General features: G+C 39.9%; 3 protein-coding genes across 3 annotated transcripts in view; 2 read left to right on the top strand and 1 right to left on the bottom strand.

The window, feature by feature from the left end:
* LOC144662579 (BTB/POZ domain-containing protein 6-B-like) overlaps positions 1-12,021 on the bottom strand; it is a 20,438-nt gene extending 8,417 nt beyond the window's left edge. The window contains exon 1 of the mRNA XM_078523418.1: positions 10,208-12,021. Within this exon, the coding sequence (XP_078379544.1) occupies positions 10,479-11,813 (1,335 nt within the window). The 5' untranslated portion in view covers positions 11,814-12,021 and the 3' untranslated portion in view covers positions 10,208-10,478. The remainder of the gene's footprint in view (positions 1-10,207) is intronic.
* LOC144663100 (uncharacterized) lies at positions 4,268-6,895 on the top strand. The gene has a single exon (XM_078524033.1). The coding sequence runs from the start codon at positions 4,304-4,306 to the stop codon at positions 6,893-6,895; it is 2,592 nt and encodes an 863-aa protein (XP_078380159.1). The 5' UTR covers positions 4,268-4,303.
* A 3,722-nt stretch (positions 12,022-15,743) lies between the features above and the next one.
* Positions 15,744-24,391, top strand: LOC144661914 (monocarboxylate transporter 10-like). The gene is made up of 5 exons (XM_078522617.1): positions 15,744-16,084; positions 19,751-19,997; positions 20,344-20,680; positions 21,368-21,737; positions 22,332-24,391. Exons 1-5 carry the CDS (start codon positions 15,880-15,882, stop codon positions 22,748-22,750), a joined length of 1,578 nt encoding a protein of 525 aa, XP_078378743.1. The 5' UTR covers positions 15,744-15,879; the 3' UTR covers positions 22,751-24,391.
* The last annotated feature ends 339 nt before the right edge of the window (positions 24,392-24,730 follow it).

Here is a 24,730-nt window from a genome sequence, read left to right as displayed (position 1 = left end):
TGTATGCCAACTTCAACCAAATCCGAGTAATAACATGATTTCTTGTTAACGAGTACGTTCTTGTTATTCCACACTATCTCATTCAAAATATCCTCGACTTGATCAGGCGAGGTCGACGTGTTGAATTTAGACCATAACGTCAAGCATTCAGCGTAAAAAGGGCTCACTTTTACAGGAAGACCATTAAGACTAAAGTTACACTTCAAGAGATAAGGGCCTCCGACCTGCTTTAAAAGTGTATCCAAAACACGTTTCCAGTCAGCAGCGTATTCCGGGTCCACATAGCGTTTAAAAAAAGACATTTTCTGCGCTTGAATAAGAGATTCCAAGTGTATCATTTTAAGCCCCCCATTTTCGATGTTATTTATTAGAGCACGTCTTTTGACTTTGTCCTTTCCTTTCCATATAAAATCAAAAATAATTTTGTTGGCACTCTTAATTATTTCATTCGAGAGAGGTAACTGTGATGCACGATATAGAAACTTCGAGATAGCAAATGTTTTGACAATTTGGATCCTGCCTAAAACAGTTAAATTCCTCCATTTCCATAGATTAAGTTTCTTTTTCAAAGAATCCAAGATTGATTCAAAGTTCGATTTTGCTGCTTCCTTTTTATTATACGAGAAAAAGATACCTAATATTTCAATACAGCTCTTGATGTCCACGTTAATATTAAAATCAGTAGGGGAAGAAGTACCCAGATAACAGGCTTCTAACTTGCTCTTATTTAGCTTGAGGCCGGAGCACAGACCGAAATCGTTCAGTACTTTCAAGAGGTTGTCAGCGGACTGATCGTCTTTCAAAAATGTCGTCATATCGTCAGCAAATGCAGTTAATTTAACCTCATGTTCATCCCGAAGCTTAATACCTTTAATCTCATCGCTGCCTCTTATATATATAGCTAATGTTTCTAGAGCAATAATAAAAAGATAGGGGGATAGTAGATCGCCCTGTCTCACCCCGCGCATTACGTCAAAATGAACAGAAGAAAAGCCGTTATTCATGACGCAACTTTGGATATTAGAGTAAAAGGTGTTGACCCATTTAATAAAGGATTGACCGAAATTGAAGGCTGACAAGGCCTTATTTAAGAAGGTCCAATCCAGAGAATCGAAAGCCTTCTCGAAATCAATAGCTAGAAGAAGACCCGATAAATTATTTTCTTTGGTATAAAACATATCATCATCTATTATTCTGGTGCTATCAAAGATTGATCGGCCCTTAACATAGGCGCATTGATTTTCATGAATAATAAGAGGTAAAACAGTTTCTAACCTTTTGGCAATATAGTCCAAGCATTTTAGCCAATAAAAGTGGTCAACCTATCACTAATTGCAACAGAAAGTTTCTCTACGGTTTTATAACCAGAAATATATCCTCTACAATATATCAAAAGTCTAGAACAATCTAAGGAGAACAAGGGGAGAAAAATATATTATTTATATGGATACCCTGATGCTGAACATGAAAACGAGGCTATATAAACAGTTATCTTTTACAGGCTGTTACATAAATCAGAACGTTAGGAAAACCTTGTAATTATCTTTATTGATTGAAAACTATTGTCTTAACATTTTGAGACCGTTTAAAAATAATAACCGCAGACCAGTAGTTACTGCAGGCTCAATTCAATATGGCCGCCTCCACGTGGGATTTGCTGTGTACAGGTGAGTCCTTTTATTACTTATTTTGACTTGCTTTTCAATGTTTTAAATATTGATTGGTGATTTGAATAGAATGTTAAGCACAATAAAACACACATTTGCAAATTAAATAACTTTTTCGCAGAGAAAATTAGAATTATATTTTTGGTTTCACTACAGTGTATGTAAGTTCGTAAGCTTGTTAGCAGTTTAAATACAACAATTTTCTGCACTTATAATGATATAAATTGTAAGCATCATGTGAATTTGAATCGTTTATTCTTCTAATTCATGAAATGTGATGACTATTGGCCAGGACAAGCTGTATAATAGCCCTATTTCGCAGTTAACTTATCATATTAAGATAACAATAGAGACAATGTAGGCACTTCAGTTCGGGCTCAAGCCACAAAACACCATATTTTTTCCTGAGTTCGTGAAACTATTTTAGTATAAAAATGGTTTTAAAATGTACAAGAACTACAATTATTTTAGTTTACATTGTTTATATGCTGTGCAAGATTGTAATTGCAACAATAATTTGGTTATAACAGGTATTTTAAACTTATAAATGTACAAAAGAAGTGATTGAAGTGAAGTATTTTGGTGACCTATAAGTATATTTTTTACTTAAAAACGTAGGTAAATTTGATAAAGCAAATTTATGACGGCAAGAACAGACTCGGATTTCAAATTCAGTGTTGTAACTAGACTTGCTGAAGCTTTATTAGTTCAATCAATCTTGGAATATTTATGATTTCAGATAATCTTAAACACAATCTGTGATGGATGGAAAAGCCAATTGCATAATCTGTAAAGAGCCACTCGACCAAGGGCCTGACTCCGCTATAGTTACGCTAGGAGAGAAAGGCAGTGCAAGTGTTAACAGAGCAAGTTTAGAGCGTAATGATAGTACTATCTGCACCGTACCTGGGCAACAAGTTCACCAATATTGCCGCAAAATCCATTGCAACCCTAACAAAATAGCCCAAGCTAAAAGAGAGGCCGCCCAAACCCCAGACACGAGTATTTCCCACTCCAAACGCCGTTCAGCGGAAAAGAGCTTCAGTTTCAGCGGTGATTGCTTTTTTTGTGGAACGCCTGTCAATGTTGTGGAGCAAGGGAATAAAAAAGAGATATTTAATGTAACAACCCTAGACATTAAGGATACTATATTGGCGACATGTTGTGAAAGACAAGATGCATGGAGTGACATTGTACAGGCCAGAATTATGCATGTACATGATTTACCTTCCGCTGATGCAGTGTATCATCAGACATGTAGTGTCAATTTCCGCACAGGGAAGCAAATTCCAAAGAAGTTTGTGACTGATGAACCTACGCACAAGAAGAAAAAAGTTGGCCGTCCGCAAGATAAGGAAAGAACGGATGCGTTCCTGCGAGTAGCAAGGTTTCTTCAAGAAAATGACGATGAGCAGATTAGTGTGAGTGACCTTATTGACTTAATGAATGATTTTATGGCGGACTCGGAAAGCACAGCGTATGGCCATACACACATGAAGGCAAAGATCAAGGAGCACTTTGGTGATCAAATAATAATCACTGAATTAAATGGAAGGGCTAATGTAGTCACGTTCAGGAGCACAGCAGAGACTGTTCTTCAAGAATTTCATGCTCATCAAAAGGATCATCCTGAACAGGAAAAACAATACATCATAGAAACTGCTGCCAAGCTCATTAAGAATGACATCAAGTTAGTAGACACTTCAAATGAGCACTATCCCACCGTAAATGAAATTGAAACTGAAGAGAAATGCCTCAACTTCCTTCCTGCCTCTCTCAAGCTTTTTTTAGAAGGGATCCTGGCAGGAAAAGATGTCGGCCTTAAATTGGCATCTATTGGACAAGCCATGATGCAAGCAGCCCGCCCTCGAGTTCTACTTGCACCACTTCAGGTTGGAGTGGCTGTACAGCTTCATCATCATTTTGCATCACGTTTCCTTGTTGACTCCCTCCACCGCCATGGATTTTGTTGTTCATATCAAGAAGTGCAGAAGTTTGGACAAAATGCAGCTGTAAATCAAGGAACTGATATTCCCAGCCATACTTCCGAGTTTGTTCAATATGTTGCAGATAATGTTGATCACAACATAAGAACCTTGGACGGCAACGATACGTTCCATGGCATGGGGATCATAGCCGCTGCTACCCCTGGAACAACGCAGAGCCAACTTGTTCCAAGGAGACGAGTTAATGCAGAAGATATTTCCACAGCAGGATGCATCCAAATACAGCACCAGGGCTTAGCAAGCCAGGAAATAGAGATCAAGTACAATGACATAGTCATCCAGAAAGCCCGCGATCCAACAGCCAATCTTGATATTCTATGGAAGACGTCACTCTTATTTGGTTTCTCTAGACCAGCTTGGTCTGGTATGATGCAGTTTGTTCATCGTGGTAACCACCCAGGTCAGTCCTCTGTGACATTCCTCCCAATGATTGACATGAGTTCAAGTGACCCTACTTGCATCTTCTCCACATTGAAGTTTGTAACTGAACATGCACACAAGCATAACGTAACACCAATTATTACTTTTGATCAACCACTGTGGTGGAAGGCTTTGACAATCATTATGTCTGAACCTCTAGGAAGTGACCTTCGTGAAATAGTCCTGCGTCTTGGTGGATTCCATACTGAGATGAGTTTTCTCGGCTGCATTGGCAATCTCATGGCAGGATCTGGATTAAAAGAGCTTTTAGAGATGATTTATGCACCAAACGCAGTGGAGCACATCTTTACTGGTAAAGCTATCGCTCGAGCAGTGCGTGCACATCTTCTTGTAGATGCAGCTCTTAACACACTCTTGCTATCCAAAGCTCTTACAGTTCCCATTCCAGGAATGCAAGATACACCAAATGAGTCAGCGGCAGCTGAAGATGAAGATGAAGATGAAGATGTTGCATCAAACACGCCATCTACTGCAGATCCCAGACAGAATCCTGACCTTCAGGAAGCTCGTGCCCTGTATGATGAGTTAATGAACAAAAAAAAGTCAGCAGAAGAAATCAGTGCAGCTGATGTTCTAGACAGGATAAAAGGCCATCTCCAACAACAGAGGGATTTCATGAAGGACGACCGCACAGCATCGCTCTGGCTGCAGTATATGGATATGGTAGACATCCTTCGCATGTTCATAAAGGCTGAGCGAACCGGTAATTGGAGACTCCATCTACAAGCTTTGTCAGAGATGCTTCCCTATCTGGCTGCCTCAGGGCACAATCTGTATGCTAAAAGTGCCAGATTGTACTTGCAATCAATGAACAGCCTTGAGAGTGAACATCCAGATGTATACAGGAAATTTGAAGCTGGGTTCCATGTAGTTAGAAGAAGCAACCGCATGTGGGCAGGACTCTCGACAGATCTTGTGATTGAGCAAGTGCTAATGAGAAGCGTTAAGACAAGTGGTGGTCTTACAAGAGGACGTGGGATGACGGAAAGACAGCGACTAACTTGGTTGCTCTCCATGCCTGCCTGTGCTGAGATGAATCGTGTCATGTTGGACCTCACAGGTGTAAGTTACAGCACAGGAGAACAGAACAAGGATATGACCAAGTCTAGGCAAGCCCGCGACATGAAGGACACCCAGAGTTTGCTCTTTTCTCTAGCAGAAAGAAACCCTTTCACACCTCATCAAGATCTGATGAACATCATGAATGGCGTCCATGCTGACAGTTCCGTGAATGTGGAAAATGCTAAGGAGATTGGACAGACCATCTTAGAATCCATGACAGGAAAATCAGCTGTGGAATTCAAGTTTAAAAGAAGTAATCAGGTCATCACACTTAGCACAAAGTCATCTGTTAAAATTGATGGAGAGAAGATCCAGGTGGATCCGCAGCTGTTGTTTCAGCGTCTAATAATTGCCAGTAAATCACTGGATGACATGGAAGCCATGTTCCAGCATGAGCTATGCAGCTATCCAACAGCTCTGTTTGATTCCTCGTTCATGCTGCTTCAGCCACAAAAGCCAGTACTAGCAGATGCTATCTGGGCCAAGCTTCCTTCCGATCCTGCTGGGCCAACCGGTGAAGTCCAATATGTGTTGGATGGTGGTGCGCTTCTTCATCGCATCCCGTGGCCACGCGGATTCCCTACATATAGGGACATCTGTGATTTGTACTGCAACTACGTGACTCGGAAGTATGGTGCGGCAATTGTTGTCTTTGATGGTTACACTAGCAGTTCCACAAAGGATATGACACAGCAGAGGCGAGCAGGAGGGAAAACAGGGACAACCGTCACATTTTCTGATGATATGAAAGTTACCATGAAGAAAGATCAGTTCCTGTCAAATTCAAGCAACAAGCAATCCTTCATCAATATGCTGAGCAGCTATCTGCAGAAGAGAAATTGCCAAACACATCACTCCCAAGCAGATGCTGATCTCCTCATAGTACAGACATCTGTGGAAAGCGCAAGAAGGATAAACACCGTGCTTGTCGGGGATGACACCGATCTTCTTATCCTATTGTGCTATCACACGGAATTGGATGCATTTGAGTTATTCTTTCAGCCGGAGCCAAAGGCCAATTCGATAAAACGGCGGGTCTGGAACATGAAAGTGGTGAAGGAGACGCTTGGTGAAGAGGTATGCAGCAACATGTTGTTCATCCATGCAATCCTTGGATCTGATACCACTTCTCGCCTCTATGGTATTGGTAAGGGCGTCTCACTGAAGAAGTTCTTCGCCAGCCAGCATTTTCGAGATCAAGCACAAGTGTTCAACAACACATCTGCCTCCAAGAAGGATGTTGTCGCAGCGGGTGAAAAGGCACTGGTTTGTGTTTACAATGGCAAGTCTGACGAAGGACTGGATTCTCTTCGATACCGACGGTACTGCGAAAAGGTAGCCACCAACACTTCGCAAGTTCAGCCACAGAGCTTACCTCCTACATCAGCAGCAGCGAGATATCACAGCCTACGTGTGTACATTCAAGTCCAACAGTGGAAGGGGGTTGGAGAAACCATGTCAGCAGAAGAATGGGGATGGAAGGTCAGTGAAAGATTACTTCTTCCTATCATGACACACTTACCTCCAGCACCTCAAGCCCTCCTTCAAATTGTGAGATGCAACTGCTCCACAGACTGCAGCGGCCTTAGATGTACCTGCAGAAAACACAACCTAGAGTGTTCAGCTGCTTGTGGTCAGTGTAGAGGCTCAGGTTGCACCAACTCTGTCCAGCCGGATGACTGTGAAAGTGAAGTTGATGACGATGATGATGATGTTTGATTCATGCATCCTTCCCAATTGACACTGTCTGCTAAGGTGTCTAGATTATAGCTTTACTTTATTTCAATTAAGCCGGTGATGTTTCCATCAATGAAAAGTAAATGAGGAAAGTTGTTTTGTATTTAGTCTTGTTGTCATGCTGATTTTTAAAGGCTTATTTGTAAAATTAGAAAAGTACTAGGCAAAAGGATTATAATTCGTGATTCATTTGTCCTACCCAGTTGAATTAGAACTTGTGAGGATGTCTGGATCATTATCTTTCTTGTTTGAATGACATTAGTAAATTTGCGATAAAAGAAATACATCTAAGAGTAGGTTATTGTATGTAGCCTTGTTTTCATGCTGTACCAAAAGCGGTATGATGTATAAGTAAAAAATTAAGTCACTTCCCCTTCGTAGATTTTTCTAGACTTTTGATATGTTGATCGGGACACTTTTCTGAGATGGATAGTGAAGAAATAAATTCTGTTGCAATTTGTGATGGGTCTTATCAATATATTGACTGGACTAATAGCTTTGGATGCAATCTTGACATCCACATTTAGGAGCGAGATCGGCCTCCAGTTTTTAATATACATTTTATCTTTTCCCTTCTTTTCTATCAATTTAATTATGGCCATTTTCTGAGAAGTTGAAAGTTCACCACACTCATAGGCTTCATTGAGACAGTCCACTACAAGATTACCCAGGAGTGGCCATAATTTATTTCTAAATTATTACTCACAGGTAGCACTATTTGTGAAAAAATCTAAATTAACTTAATTATTATTCGATTCTGGGCTTTTTCGTTACTAGGTAGGTCACTTTCATCCCGTATTCTCTCTACTCAACTAATAAGAACAATATTTTCTGTTACTTTTGCAACACTAACGAAATTATCTTGTATCTACAAAGCAATATGTTGCAGCATATACTAGTTTTCAGGCTATTTGTAAACTTATTTATTACAATTACGTTTTTTGTTACTTTTTAACTTTAAATATCAGTACTGTATAGTTCAATACGAAGACTGTATTCGATTTTAATTTAATGAGCAAATTAAGATCTTTGTACGCAAGTTTATGAATTTCGGAGTGACCCGGCGTATACTGTGACAACGAGGTTGAAATCGCTTACAGTGTATTGGTAGATATTTGTGAAGTTTTCTTGAGGTGGAGAAAAAACAAACTGCCTCTAGCTATAATGTAAAGTGAGAATAAAGAATGATTGTTTACAGCTTTTTGTTTTGTCATTGGATTGCGGTCGTCTAATCTTCAAAACTTCTAGACAGTAGGATAGGTGTATTGAGAAATGTGACAAGTTTAACCCCGCCCCATCGCTTTGCGAACGCCTTGATATGAAATACCGTGCCTCGTTTTTCTTTTGTACCAGCTCCTGGCAAAATACAGTCAACTCTCGCCTTGCGGACAGCCCGCTTTTACGGACGCTCGCTATAACGGACAAAATCCAGATCTCGGAGAAAGCTATAGAAGTTTGACTGGAAATGACTGCCGTTATTACGGACTCTCGCTATTGCGGAATTACGTACACTTTCGTGGTACCAAAATAACAAATTTAGTGTTTTGACTCTCGATGAAGCGGACACAGTAACTTTCTCATGTAACTTAATTACGTAGTAATTACTATCGACTGCTTAGCAGCTTCACCACTGCTGATGTGCTCGTCATAGTCTATATTATATTTAACTCATGTTAACAGCACTTTTTTTTTCACACCCCACTATTACGGACTCTCGCTATTACGTACACTCAACGGCGTCCCGAGCGTTTCCGCCATAACGAGAGTTGACTGTACTCACCAACAACTTTCTTTTGAATTGTCACATCAAGGCTCACAAGGTTTAGTCTCACCGAAAATTTCTTTACCATTTGTACGTTTCTCCTGTTCCCAGTCTTCTTTGAGGACAACCATTCGGTTGTTGTTGGCAACGTAAATGGTATAAGCGTCTGTCATGTCTTTTGATAAGACAGTCGAATCTCGAATTTTTAATCAGGTTACTCCGGCATTTGGCCAGTGCCGCAAGCTCCTTTAATTCTGGACGAACTTAATTGGAGTGATGCTTCTCGGTTGCTGAATAAACCAACTAAACTCGTGGTTTGAATTCTTCAGAAATGTCGGTAGTTTATGGAACTTGTGATAGTGCGTTTGAATCTACAGCTCAAAAAATAGCAAGGGTCTCAACTGTTAAGGATGGACATCAGGCTGAAGTGGACGGTATGAAGAAACAGATTGGTAACATGACTGCTGAACTTCATAAAAGGTGATTTTGCATTTGGATGTGCATTGTTCGTTTGTTTGTTTGTTACCTTCGGTTGCTTTGCTAACTTTAAAATTCCCTTTGTTACATCTAGCCAATCGCCAGCTAAGAGAGACAGGCGGCTCTATAGACGAGAATGTTCTTTTCACTGATAAACAACTGGTCTTTTGAGCTTTTTTCCACTTACTTATCTTATAACTCTTTTGTTTTCCTTTTTGTTTCTTTTCGTTTTATTTCTTTTTTATTTTATTTCATTTTGCCTTTCCTTTCCTTTCCTTCTCTTGCGCGCCTATGAAGGCTTATTTTTGTTGTGGCAAGTTTTCTCTTCTTTTTTTTTCTTATTTTGATCTTATTTCATTTGATGATAGGGACGTTGCAATTGCATCCATCACTGAGAGAACTCAACGCATGGAAAAAGACCTTCGTGAAGCAAGCGCAAAGCATGACAGAGCGCGCAGCTGCTGAACTTCAGGTAAGCATTGGAAATGTTAGTGTCTATGTGCGTGCGTGCGTGCGCGTGGATACACGCGTGTGGCGCGTGCGTGCGTGTGGATACACGCGTGAGGTGCGCGCGTGTTGCAACATAAAGTAGGTACATGAGTGCATCTTCCTTGAGAAGAGTGGGTGAACGGAATAACAGGGTTGATTATGATTGTCTTAGAATATGCCCAAGTAGCTCTCCACACCAAAACTGTTTTATTTCATTGTTCTTTGAAGGTAACGAACGCGCAACTTGAAGCCTTGCGAATCGAAAACAGACATTTACGAGACACCGCGCTAAATGAACAACTACGATGAGTCGTCAACCTGGTGGAAGGATGAGATCCCATTCGGAAGGGGGTGGGGGGGGGGGGGGGGGGTACAGTGTCAAATCCCAGTAACAAGTAGTCAAAACCAAGTAGATTGTATATTTAGCCTGCATTCTTTTATTACTTCCCATACACTAAACGCTTCTGAGATGCTTGATGCATCTCAGAAGCACCAATCGTCTTTCAAGGTGTAGCATACATAAGCCTTTACATGTTACGAGTTACGGAAGTGTAATTAATGTTGACCTCTTTTCGGAGACACGAAGACACTCAAAACAAAAATAATGTACTAAGGAGTACTTCAACATAGAACGGATTAGCAAAGAACTCGATATGTACAACTACTAGACTGGGCTAAGACTGACAAAAGAGCTAGCCTGTTCCAGGCTTTCGGTTTGTGGGGAAGAGCGAAAAAAGCGTGCGAGCGACCGAGGGAAACAACGAGCGGGAGTCTTTTCCGCGGTCGCACGCCTTTTTCGCTCTTCCCCACAAACCGAGAGCCTGGAACAGGCTAGGCTTAAGCTAACAAAAACGCAGGAAACTGGCCTCTTGTTTCAGTGGTTCTGAAAGGGACATGAGAACGGAATGTAAATCGTACTCCTTGACACTCAACAGATGTTTGTCCGTCTTCTCCATACCATGACTTAGGACCGATAATAACCGCCATTAACATGTACTCTTTGCCTTCCTCTAAACAAACTGGACGATCAAACCGTACATCAAAGCCGTAATAATCATAAGTCTCGTCCTTTTCTGAAGTGTATGATTCGAATTGTATCACCAGAGAACAGATATCTGTACATGTGGTATCTTTAATTTCAGTGTAAACCTTGTACTTGCCACCTTCAGAACCAAAATGTTGAACTCCATATAACGTGATGGGTTTGTTAACAGTAAAATTTATATAATCAGCCATACCATCACATAACCGATTTGTTAATGGCGGTTTAAAGGTTCCAAATCTTTGAACCCGATGACCAGTTAGAGCAACTACCCTTGGGGCTTGTACAATTGGAGATGTTAAAACATCACTGAAAAGTTTCATCATGTCACCAACCTCCTTAGATGTAAGAATGTCAGAATCAATTACAACTGACGCAAACTCCTTCTGTGACATCCTTTGAAACCTTATCGCTTTCACGATCTCCTCTCCAAGAATTCGTCTCTTCGCATGGCCATCAGGAGTTATCCCTTGCCTTTCACTTTCTTTTGTGGCCCAGCGATCAACAGCTTTGAATAGTTCTACTTCCTTCACGTTCAACCTTCCGAGTCTTTCTGCTCTTTTCACGACTGTCTCGACTAGTGATCGCTCAACTGTAACAAATTCATCTGACGTCACAGCTTCTTCTGTCTGCTTCTCAATCACTTCCCAGCATCGATCCTCCAAATTTTTATCTTCAAATTTCTGAGCGAACGGGAGAATGCAAAACACATTGGATGTTTTTAAGTTCTCTCGAAGATATTCGTTACATTTTTTAGCAAGAGAAGGCACCATATACTTGTTCGCCAAGTACAGCACTTGCATCACATTATTTCCGCTCAGCTTCACTTCGTCGCTGTACAAATAACGAAACATCTCCAACAGACTCTCGTACTCACAGTCAGGCAGTTCAATAGAGTCTGAAGTCTCCGCCATTGGACCATAGAACATGGCAAAGAACACAGGACTGCTGATGGCAAGCACAAACTTGTGAGCTTGGATCACCAATTTAGACTTTTTGCTCTCACATTCATCAGTCGACCGTGGAACAACAAATTTCACAGCGCTCAGTGTCTCCGTGTTGAAAATAAACGTGGTTCTCTCTTTGATAGTTGATCGCTTCGTCTGCCAGTTTTCGTCGACAATGGCCATCGTTACTCTTTGGATTGTTCGCAGTTTTTCTGATACAGCACTCGCAATATAACTCCGCAAAAAATAAACCGCAGTTTTCCATCCACCTACCGCGCGCTCAGTGGCCCAAAATTAGTTTGCGTACGCGTGCAAACAGGCGTGGAATGTAATAGCTAATAATGAAACAATTGGCCTTTTTGTTTTCAAGATGAGTCCTCCAGTGACCGAAAGGTTTAGTCTCATTACATATGACAACGATGAGAAATTCACCCAATAATTTGCTCATTAACAACCTTCATTTCAGTGGTGTTGATTAAACTGCCAACGATCAAAAGAGAACAAAGGATAAGTTGACTTCGCTTTGCGTGCAAACAGGCGCGAAAAGCAGTGTTTACACAAGTGCCCACCCCCGAGGAAAAACGCTCTGGTATTTCCTCGGGGATAGGTACGGCTTTACATAGGCTATTGGCACGGGAATCTAAAAAAAAAGAGGAAAGAAACAAAAATGAAAATTTATTTGTCATTTATTCGCGGTCTCTATTACCTTGGAGGTACCCTTGATCAAATTTATCAATTAATTTGAAGAAATGCAGATATGCTGTAGCGGATACAGCGGAGTTTCAGTTTCAATTTCAGAGAAAGAACTGAACTTGAACGGAAATTATGTGACGTCAGATTCTAAATGACCCATCCGTTTTACCGTTTTCGCACCATGTTGACACCTTCACAAAATACCCGACCAAAATATCGCAAATTTTTTGACCTGGCTCAGTTCAGAAAAGGACTAAGGGGAGCAAACGCACCAAATGCAATGGTTTTTTCTTGCTTTATACAGCCGTTAACGGTATCGTGACTGTTTGGAGAAAACGTAGTTGCGTGGTTGATGTGTGAAATTAAAACGATTTATGCAGCGGATACAAAAAAATATATGAATTAAATGTTTGATTTCAATTTGTTCGATTCGATTGCCACCGTGTGTTCAGCTTTATGTTGTGTGTTTTTTCGCGTGTAAAAGCGTGTTTTTGTATCAAATGTTGTCGAATTGCCAAGATTTGATAAATTTTTATATCTTTTTTGGCGATCAGCACAATTATTTCAAGCTAAAAACGTGTAAGCGGATATTAAAAGGAAAAGCTATAACAGTGTTATTGTTAGTCCATTTGAGTATTGTTTAAGGTCGCGGGGGACACCTTAGGCTCATCATTATGCATTTATTTAAAGCGTATGCACGAAGTGCAACGACGGACATCGACAACTTTACGAGATATTCATGACTGGTTAAAAATATGGGTGCGTGCGCGTGATTTTTAAAAAGAAATAAATTCCTGGTTCTTTGATATTAACCAATTTAAAACAACACTTGGCGTTATACGTTTATATAGATTGTAGGAAGTCTATGAGCTGATTTTTATTCAAATTTGAATGTTTCTGCAACTCAGAGTAATCACAATAATATTCGGCATAAACAATCGTGTCCTTCATAAAAAAACGCATTGTTCTCACCATAAAAGCGTGGAATATAATTACCATAATTACATCTCTCCTTTCGAAACTGATCGTGTTTTGGTCGGGACACCTTCGGAAATCTCAAAGTTTGGACTTTTCCGACAATTTTGTGGCAGAGAATACAGCGCGGATACAGACCTTCATGACTTGCCACTGCAGATAGGTAAACTATGGATATTGTAGAGTGTCATAACAGAGGCGGAATTTTAAATGAGCGCTTTTAGAAAGAGGTAGAAGGCATTAAATAAAAACTTGCGCATTTAAACCGCCATAACTTGCTTGCAAATTTTAAATTAAAAAATCCGCTTCTGTTATGACACTCTAGAGGTATTGACTGATTAGTTTTTGACAAGATCACAGTGTGCTGTCTCGTACTGGTTCTACAAACTCTGCCACAAAATCATGTTCTTCCCAATTTGACACAAACGTGGCTATTACATCGCCGTTAAGTACAATCTACCACATAAAAGAAGACATACATAATATTTTATCATTTCTTTATCTCTCTGTAAAATTTGAGCTTAATCGCACCCATAACAGCCGAGAAATAAGCGTTTTAAAAGATACAGGTCAAGCAAAATTTCGCTTCATGAATTTATTCATGCTGTAGGTATCCCCCGCGACCTTAAGGGCATTGCTTATCTCAGCAATATTTGTGCATATATTAGCATTTAATAATAACAACAGCAATTTAATCCCTAGGCATAAGCTTTCAAATTTTGCACGAAAACATTTCTAGTTACCTTTTCTGCTTTTCGTGCTTGTAATAAGAAAATCAGCCTTCAAATTTCTATTCAGAGCCATTTTGATCTGCCATTCAATAATTCTACCAAAATAATTCCTGTGCGTTCATTTTGCATTTTCGAAATGCCATTATGTGAATTTGCTACATTTGCAAAATTTTTCCCTCACTAATAAACTCTGCAAACAACGTCAGCGAAACTTTTGGTTGTATAGAAGATTAGCTAACTTTTCAAGAATAAAATTGTTGGTGGGGGTGGAGAGGGGGGGTGGGGGAGGGTGAGAAACTAATCAGCTGATTTCAGGGAATCGCCGCAAACAAATGGCTTATCAAAAATCGAAAAAAAAATTCGCGACATACAAACTGAAAAAAAACTCGCTTTTGCACGTTTTCTAAGTTAATTTTGTACTAAGCAAGCATTATATTATTAATGTAGCAGAAATGTTGAGCATGTGTTTCATGCACAATGTAGCTTTCATGTTGTTTTTTTTCTTAGTATGACAGGTTCACGTGTGTATATCGATATTTTCATCATTCACGTGCTTTACAGATGACTTCTTTCTACAACACTCGTGTCACGGAACTGAATTTTACTTTCAAATTGTACTGTGCTCTCTCATGCGTTCAATTTGGAAACGTTAACATTAAATTTTTAAAGCGGTTAAAATTGTCAGATCTCTTAGGAGCGATATTAAATATTTCATTGCAAATATTTCTTTAGTGTTTGAATTTATTAACAGCGAGCATTTAGAAGCCTGGTTTACATCTTTTCATCAAAAAAAATAAAGTTTTAATAATAATTCTGGCCGATGATTGAAAACCGAAATAAACAACACCAGACTTTACAGCAAAACGCAGCGTGTTTTGAACAATTAAAAGTAATTATAAACTATTATCACCCGTGAAGGAAAACATTCGTTTTATTTTCTGTGTGTTTCTTTCATTTTTCGAATTAAACTGAAGTCTGCGAAAAAGTACTCAAATGTGGAAAACAAGATTGTTATTCATGTAGCATAAACAAGTTGCGGGCAAGAACGCAACATTTATTTTTCACAGCTCGACTCCAATTCGTGACAGTTTTTGTGAATAATTTATCGCGAAAAGCTCTTTTTGCTAGAGGCATGTTCACAACAAGGTCGTCAGCTGATGCAATATTTCCTCGTGGTCTCATTTCGGGGAAAACCCCTGATATATAAAAAGACGTGGACCCAGCAGTTTGAAGCTTTTTCTTATATCACTCCATTTTTTCCGCTTCCATGCGCTTTCAATTGGTTTCTTATTACCTGCCCGTGCAGACCTGTACTTGTTTATTTCTTTTATGTAAAGCGCAGCCAATCACAGCGTCGTGTTGGTCTACGTCACACCACAAAAAACCTGTCATAAAAGCAGGTACTGCTCACCTATATAAAATACAGCTTTTTTGAATCCACTGGAAGCAATAAATCGGAGTTGGAGATTAGAATTTGCGAGAAATGCGAAGGATGTTTGCGTACGATCACATGCTGAACTCGTGAGCTTTGTTTATCACAAGCCTTCTTTTGTTCAGCGCTCAGCTTTCCACAAATGGGCGCATGTTATTTGAAGCACAACAATACATCTGCGCTGTTATTCGCCCATTGATCATGCCATATTTTTAGCCAATAGCAGGGCGTGTTTGCCCTCAGGGTGTTCATTACGTCATGTGTTATCTAAAGTTTCAACTCGGCGAAAAAAAATTTCTCCCTCACCTGAAATTTGCTCGCTTGGAGAGCGGAGCGCGCGGACTGAGAGCAGTACAGAACATCACATTTTCAGGTCTCACAGCTCTCGTTTGAAGAAATTTCCCGAATAACTGCAATCATGGGAAAGGATAGTAAAGAAAGCAAAGAAATCGAGAAAGTTCAGGTGGAAATTCAGGTCCGATCCGTCCCGGACGGTGGTTGGGGATGGTTTATATGCCTTGCCGGTTTTATAGCACAATTTGTTGTGCTGGGAATACAGAACAACACAGGCATTATCTACAAGGCGCTGCTGGAAGAATTCAGGCAAAGCAAAGGAGAAACAGGTATTTTATTTTGAATTTCTTTCAATATGCGTCTATATGTAAGCCATCAGAAGTCTCTTATCTTGTTGAACATGATTTCAAGAGCGCCTGTTCCGTTTGAAATGTCAACCCGGCGCTTTTGAATCAAGCCACCGGTTCTTGGTTTATTTATCCAAACGACCCAATCGATAACTATTTTGCGATCCATTCCTCAATCTTAAGGTACATTTATTCCAATTGCGCGAGTATAAAATCCTATTTCTTTGAGATTATTCGAATTCGCCGAAGCTATCATGTTGCGAACGGGATAAAAAAAATTTTTGGAAGCGACCGCGAAATTACCGGATGTGGCGAGCCAGCCAATAAATTCGGTGCTTGGAATCAACAACGCCAAAGTAATATTTTGTCTTCAATGTATTATCGCTCGAAAGTTAAACAGTCTGTCAATTCTAACGTTCGGAAAGAAGAATAACCGATTTCTATCTTTATTGTTGTTCTGCGTTGCTGCGATCGAGCGCAATTTCGTGAGCGGAAAGAATTAGATTTTCGATATGTTTTCAACTTTTGTTTATATTTTTCTGAAGTCGAAGTAAACCGCAAGTGATTCTGCTTTCATATGAATCTATGTAGCGGTTTGGGAGCCGAGAAAAACAGAACTTCTGAAAAATTTTGCGTTCGTTATTTCAAGTTGACAGTTCATAAATTACCGGAAGTGAGATTGCAATGTCAAGGCAAGCAGTATGCAAATTTCGAACCTTTGGCCGGGCCAATAAAGAAAGCGAAATATTTTTCTTTCTTCCGGCAAACTCGATGTAAAAATTTTATTGCAATCGTTCGTTTTGTGTGGTGTATTTTACTCTCCGTCGGCATTTTCTCGGTCTTGCGACATCAAAAATACGTATATCCGTTCCCTGCTGACATCAATAACACATACATGCCTTTTGTACATATAGCACTGTAAATTGACCATTTTTGTACAATTTTCGCTCATCGCATGCTGTTTGCACTAGCAGCAGACCAATTGCTACTTTTTATTTTGGAATTGATCGTTACCTCAAGATCCGCAGAGTTAAAAAACAAGTCTGTTTGCAAACACTGGTCGAGTGTATTTTTCTGCTAGAGATAATTATAGTTATGTTATGTAATTACCAGTACTTTCTGACCTTCGCATTGGGGCAGAGAGTTTTGCATACATCGCACGTTGAGGTAAACAACTTCAAGGCGCGTGCGACCTCTTTTGTGTTTCGTTGCATGCTGGAAATGACCATAACTTATTTCATGGCCAGGAAATAAGCTATCTTTGCAAAGGAAGTTTTTGCAAGCTTACTTTCTGAATAAGCGTTTGATTTTAGGTTTGTTTTTGGACGCTGCTATCGTTTAGATCTCCGCAACGTTTGATTTGCATGCAACAAAAACAACTCTGCCCTCATTCATATGCAAATCGTTGACAGATTTAGCGACACTTGGCTAATTGAAAGCTTTCCTTGGTGTTTTTTTAATCATGTTTTGCTTGCGATCCTCGTTAAGAAGTTTATCGCGAAAATCGGTTTAATCTAGATTGCAAAAAAATGTATGCACGGAAATTTTATTTCGAATGGCTTCCAAAGGCGAAGCTCCAGTTTGCAGAGAAATCGATGCCTCTAAGAACTTTTTTATTCTTAAAGAAGTTCAATAAAGGCTTGTTTTGTTCAATACTTTTTCCAATTAAACGGCACTTGCATTTACATGCAATTATGATTAAAAAAAGCAGATGTATAAACAGAATTTAGGCTGTGATAATATAACAGTCATTCCCCAGTGCCGCTAGTTTGCATTCTGCAGGAGACCTTATAAAACGCGAGAATTAAACGTGTAGGTACATGTTGCAATATTTGTTTTGAGCTTGCTCCAAGACAAGTGACTCCTGTCTGTCAATCAATCAATCAACAATGTTATCTTTGTCCTCGTGCGCTTTCCACAAGGCTTTACAAATCCGGTACGATAAAGCTTTTGGGATAAGCGGTCAGGTAAATCATATCTAAACCTGTGTTTATAACGCGTATGCGATTAAGAGGAAAGTCAGAATTATAGCTCGCTTTCAAGTCGCAATCGCAAGGTGCGCGTGTCTCGCAAGTTGTGCCCCTCTCGCGCGCGCGCGCGTGTTAACCCCAACAGAACCGCCAGCTACGCAGGCAACAAAATGATAGAAAACCCGCCGCATGCCAGGCGTTTCTAGTTTCAATATCCGATTTCCTTTGCTTTCCGCTGTCTACCCACTACCGCTTAAATAAAGCCCACCAAAGAAGAAGAGGAAAGTAATACATATTAATCTAAAAACAGTCGTAAATAAGATACAAACTCCAAGCGAAATTACATGAAACGACCTTTGATAATCACTTGTTGGTTGAGGGGGTGGGGGTGTGGCTGCGATGCCGGGTCTCATAGAGCGCGGCGCGAGGATTTGTCGGTATTTGATATCACAGCCTAGTGATAATGCCGAAAAACAACATAGAAATAGATTAAATGTGGGTATGTATTCTCTGCGTAGGAAAAGTTGCGCAACCAATGCCAAAACTAAAACCGGGGTTGTGTATTTTAAATCGTGAATGGGCATATGCTAGGCATCAGCCATAATCCTGGCCAGGAAGTCGAGTTTTTCTGCCACCCTCTTCAAACCAGTCCGTTGTCCTTTTTACCCACGCAATTCGTTCCGAAAGTTCCGTTTTCGTGTTTTGATTCATCGCTGAAAAGTTGACTTTAGGTGTTTTGAGAAATCACAAGTTCAAGTTAACGGGAACTAACAAGAATTTATTCACAAACAGCTCTCCCCTGGACAGCTGAACACGTACAAACTTAATTCTACTTTTTCAGTTATAGTAATTTTTTTTTTTTTTGAATGAGTTTTTGTCGTAATCTGCCTTTTGTTTTGTTTTTTCGGTTCTCTCCGTTTCTTCAACGTGTGGGACTTTTTCTTTTCAGAAACGGAAAAAGTTATTTTCTGCAAACATCGTACGTTGAGTTCGTGATCGTGTCGTAACGTGCGGTTTATTATTTTGCTCGAGGCACTTTTCTATGTAAACTTAAATGACTTAATTTGATTTATAACCTTCCGGATTATAAATGTTCGAACGTGGACTTGGCTTGCGAGCAAATGATTGCCCCATATAGTGGCAATAATGAAATTACAATGGTTCACGTCCGATACATTCGGTATCACGTCTCAAATCTGCGAATCTCGAGGTTTCCTAGACTTCGACGATCCATACCTATAGCTAAGCAAAAATAAGAGCTCCTTGCAACCTAAAGGTTTTAAAATTGACTTGTTTAACAGCAAAATGTATATTTGTGTCGTAGGAAACTTAAAAATAATGGTCCATTTTTATTAACAATTGCTATTTAAGTGCACTAAAACTATTTAAAAGCGCGTTTGGCTGCGAATGGCTCGGATGGAAATTGATTGCAATTTGAAAACGTTTGCCAATGTTTTCAAGTTGTTTCCGCGCGCCTTCTAAAAAAATAGATATTTATAGCCCAAGTTTGATTTCTATCCCCGAATAAAGGTTATATCTTCAGTTAAATCTTCAAAGAGAATGTTTTTCATGGGTAAAGATGCCTACTACTTATTTAAAACAGTTTAGACCATAAATCTGCGAAATCCTCGTGACATAGTCCCTTTAATTTTTTTCTCTTCATTACTTTTTATTTCAGCATGGGTTCTTTCAATCGGCCTCGGTATGATGTTCCTATTCGCGCCAGTGACGTCAGCATTGTGTGAACGCGTTGGTTGCCGGGTAGTGGCGTTCGTTGGCGGTTTGCTTGGAGTGCTGGGATTTGTGTTATCGTCATTTGTCAAGGACGTTCACCGCCTTTACCTCACGTTTGGGGTCCTCTGGGGAGTAGGCGCCAGTATGAATTACTTGCCAACCCTCCGGTCCCTTCCATATTGGTTTGAAAGGTTAGTAAAAAAATGTTATGCTTAAAGATCTTTAATCTGTAATTCAGGGTAGCAGGGATGGCGCAGTGGTGAGAGCGCTCGCCTCTCACCAATGTGGCCCGGGTTCGAGTCCTGGACTCGGCGTCATATGTGGGTTGAATTTGTTGTTCGTTCTCGTTCTTGCTCTGAGAGTTTTTCTCCGGCTTTCCTCCCTTCACAACAACCAAACTTCCAAATTAAAATTCGATCGGGAATGCACGGCCCCATAAGCTTAGAGCTTTAATCCTCACCGTGTCTACATAAAGGTAATTTATTTTTATTTTCTATCTTAATTTTTAATGACTTTTTTGTGTTTTTTTTTTGCCAGGCGCATCAGTCTTGCAAACGGTATAGTCACGGCCGGGAGTGGCGTGGGTACGATAGCCATGGGGCCCCTCATGCAGCTTGCAGTGAACAATCTTGGATGGTCCCACGCAGCAAGGATTTTCGGAGGGATGTTGAGTTTATGCACCATTGGGTCCTTGCTTTATAGAGTGCCCAGTCAAACCGGTAAAGAAAAAGAGGTGGAAAAAGTAGTGGAAGAACCTAAACGACAGAGACCGCCAATGTTTGACTTCACTGTCTTCAAGAATAAAGCGTTCTTGGTTTGGTGTATTTCTCTGAGCGCTTTTATGATGGGCTACTTTGTTCCTTTTGTGCATTTGGTAAGTGATATTTTCATCAATTTCCACAGTACAGCTTATCTTTAACAATTTTAGTAAAAACAATACTTTTGTAATTAGAATGCCTAGAATTATGGTCTAGTTTTGTTGACGGTCGGAAGCCAGTATAAATTGGCCTTGCCTGCGGATGTCAATAGCTAAACACATTTGATATATTCCCTCCGTTATTCTAATACTTCTTTTCTACCATACAACCATATCGCGTATTTTACCGTGTTCTTCCCAATTTAAAGGCCAGGGTACCCTTAAAAATAGAACTATCCTATACGGCAGCTAGAAAACCAAAAGTTTAACTACCAACTTTTACTGGCAAATAGCCCAAAATGAGACTGTTGACAAACGACCAAAATTCTATTTTACAACTGGGCAATGACCAAAATACCAGCAGTCTCCAATAATTCCAGGCTCAGTCAAAATAGTTTGACTTCTTGTTTTGCTTGGTGATTTCTAACGAGAATCGAGTAAAATGAAATGAAAGTTCTTTAGTCCTCTGTGAAGGAACTTGCATTCAAAAGATAGTACATGTAACAGACATCAGAAGTGCTTAGAAATTAAAAAAAAAAAAAACCCCCCGACCAAAAAATATTTCAAAAAAAAATTTCTGTAAAAATATTAAAATCCGCGACATAGTCCCTTTAAACAAAACGTTCTCGTTTCTTTCTCCCACAGCCTGCCTACGCCGAGGAATGTGGCATACCGAACTCACAATCTTCCACGCTGATCGGCATGATGTCGGTAGGCTCGACTTTCGGTCGGCTCTTCTTCGGCAAACTCGGCGACCACCCGAGAGTGAACCGACTCTATTGCTTCCAGATAGCGATGTTGGTCATTGGCGTAGCGAACACTTTAAGCACGCTGACTAAGAGTTATGCCGGCCTCGTAGTTTACATGGTTGTTTTTGGTGTGTTTGATGGTTGTTATGTGGTACTCTTGGCTGTTCTTTGTGCTGATATCGTTGGTGTGGACAAGGTAGCGGCTGGTATTGGTGTACAGTTCTTCTTCATGGCCATTACGTCTATTGCTGGACCCCCTCTAGCAGGTAATGTCGACACCTTGATTGCTCGATAACAATTGACTCCACCCCCTCCCCCCCATCTCTCCCTCTCCTCCTTCACCGCTTTAAATGAAAATGCTGGAATTTAAAGGGACTGTGTCACAGCTGAGTTTACTCTCTAATTACGTTTTGCCAAATAAACCTCGCTCTGAAACTTTAATGTTAGGAATGAAATTACTTCTATGGGTCAGATCTAAATGCCAGAACCGTTTAGCTTCATTACAAACCAATTGTTTCCCGGGCGTTATAATACAAACAAACGAGATTAACTTTGAAAACTGTTTAGCCTAACAGTTTTTCAAAAACCCACATCGCAATCCGTTTTAATCTTCTTCACTTTTTGTCCATCCGTACCTTCTTTTGTATTTGCCGTGACGGTGTTATTGAAAAATGTCCCTTCACTTTTTTGAGTTATTACTTTTATATTTCAATCAATTTTCATTCGTTTTCTTTTCTTTTAAATTTGGCTAAAAACCTGTGACATTAAATCTTCATACTGCAGGTCTCAGTTGGATAAATTTATTTGAAGAAATGAGTCACTAATCGCATTTTGCATTCTTTCATTTTTTCTCTCATTAGGTATGATCTACGATCTTTCCAGCTCCTACCAAATCGCTTTCTATGTCGCTGGTGCCTGTTCAACTGTGGCGACGTGTCTGCTGTTTCTCGTACCGGCCCTCATGCCTCAAGAACTTTGCGACGACGGACGTGGCCGCGCGGAGACTGTTCTCTATGAAGACAGCGAAAAGCCCCCGTTTGATGGCATTAGATCACCGGACTCCTCTGTTCCCACAACGTCCACAAAAGCCAGTCTGGGCTCGTGTCAAAAACTCAATAGCAACTTGCGGCTTGCCCCGAGTCAATCCTACCTAGATAGGTACTGGGATTTGCCAAAGAGAACGAGTATGCGAGCTAGCATGGCGAGCTTGTTGTCATTTTCGCCACTGCAACCGCCGAGAGAAGTTCTTGTGGTCGTGGAGAAAGTTTCGCAGGTATGAGACATTGGAAGACGGCTCGATTTTAAACGACATCACAGACCGAATCTCCCGCCAGTACATGTTAACACTCATGATAGCAGCTTTTATAGCCTGCTTGTTCCATCGGTACACGACGAGCTCAAAGAGTTCTTGGTTCAGTACACTTGAGCACACCACCAGACACCCATAATGCGTCAGCACCTTGATGTGTCACAGCAGTCGAGTCACACAACGCCGGTAACGCTATATTTTAAATGCGTTACTGCGAAAATGTCGAACTCATTTTCAGAACGAGACATTTGAAACAAACAATTAACATTGCCATTTTATGGAGGTAATTCAGCGCATTTTATTTATTTATAGTTGATTGACACAAAAAAGAACTGAGGAAAACAATATAAAAAAACGTCTAAAGAAACAACTAAAAAACAAAATAATTTACTTATTATTATAAAGGGTATTCTTGACGTTCAATTATTTAATCAAAATAATGAAATTGCAACATTGACTACAAGTAGCCTATTCCAGGATTCAAGATTTAAGGGAAAGAAGGAAAGAAAGAGCTTGCTTTCGTCCTTACACATCTTGTTTGGTTTCCCTTACAATTTTGCGTCCCTAGAATAAGCTACTTTTACTTATAACTGGCTACTCGTTAGCTAAACTGTTTCTATCTCCCCTCTTATCTCAAATCTCCCAGCCATTCCATTTTCACAGCCGTCGCCTCACAACAACAATAACTGTTCAGTTAAATTACCGTTAACCACCTTTAACTTTAGTTTATCTGATACAATCAAACTGTTCATGTTGAACCTTTTCCCCAGTAGACTTCTTAAAAGACCTTTAACGTTTCTTAAGGCCACTTTTAATTATAGCTAGGCTATTTATAAACCTTCTGGATTGGACGAACAAATAACCTTTTTTCCTTTCGATCTGTCTTCGTGTTGCAGTCGAAATGCTCGTCTAGTTTTCCGAAGGCTTGTCGGTTATCGTCGGGTTTTCTTGCACCGACAAGCTCAGTAAACATACCCGGACAAGACTTTTTCTCCATAATGAGATTTAATAGAGAATGATCATAAATTAACATTTGTCGTCTAGAGTTATTTATTAGTGAACAAAAATATATTTAACCGATTTTTGTCACCGGACCGAGTTAAGAAAAAAACAAAAACTCAAAAAACGAAAAAAAAATAGTTAAACAACCCACAAAAAGAACAAGAAAAAAAGGACTGAAAGACTAAAAAAGTTAAAAAGTTTATACCTTGCGTTTGATGAGGTGATTTTAAAAAAGAGGATTTTCGTGTTGTTTTAATTTATAACACAGAGAGCGGTTTATATTATGTTCGCGACTAAATGGGATAACTTGTAGGTGGGTTATAATGTTTAATGAGAGTTAAGAAAGTTTTCAGCATTTCTTCAAGGCAAGATCTTGGGTTTTCGTAGAATAATTAGGGGATATGATAATCCGGTTTAATTGAAGTTTGTGTTTTACAGTTTCTTTGTTTAAAGCGGTGTTAGTGAGCCACCTTACAAGGTATCTCATCTAGTCGCGAGCTTTGTTTAACGTGTTTTTCGATACTCTTTCTATTCGCGGTGATTTCCTAGAAGGGGTTTTTATAGAGTTTTTAAATTTTATGAATAAAGATGATTATCGTTTTATTTAAACTATGGTGTTTTTGTTTGTTTTTTGTTTGTTTAGCCTATTTGTAGCCTTACCTCACCCCCTCCCGGTCCCCCTGTAGCCTCTCCCCCTCTCCTTGCACGCGATCAATTTTTTTCGCGCGCTTTCTTATTACCGCGCGATGGACGATCTAGAAACTCGATCGTTCCTTATAGAGTACATGTCCTTTCGTTTTCTTGGGGATATTGTCTTGAAGTGCTACCAAATTCTTCGACCATTGAAAGAAATGACAAGCGCTAACGAGAATAAAAACTGAAAAAGTGTATTTCACTTATACCAACATCAAAAAATATCTCACCCTTTTCTTGCCTATGCAGTTGGCA

This window comes from Oculina patagonica, chromosome 8 (assembly GCF_052425735.1).
Source record: "Oculina patagonica isolate OP01 chromosome 8, crgOcupat, whole genome shotgun sequence".
Classification (NCBI taxonomy): domain Eukaryota; kingdom Metazoa; phylum Cnidaria; class Anthozoa; order Scleractinia; family Oculinidae; genus Oculina; species Oculina patagonica.
The sequence above is the reverse complement of the archived record's forward strand: the minus strand, read 5'-3'. Positions and strand labels throughout refer to the sequence as shown.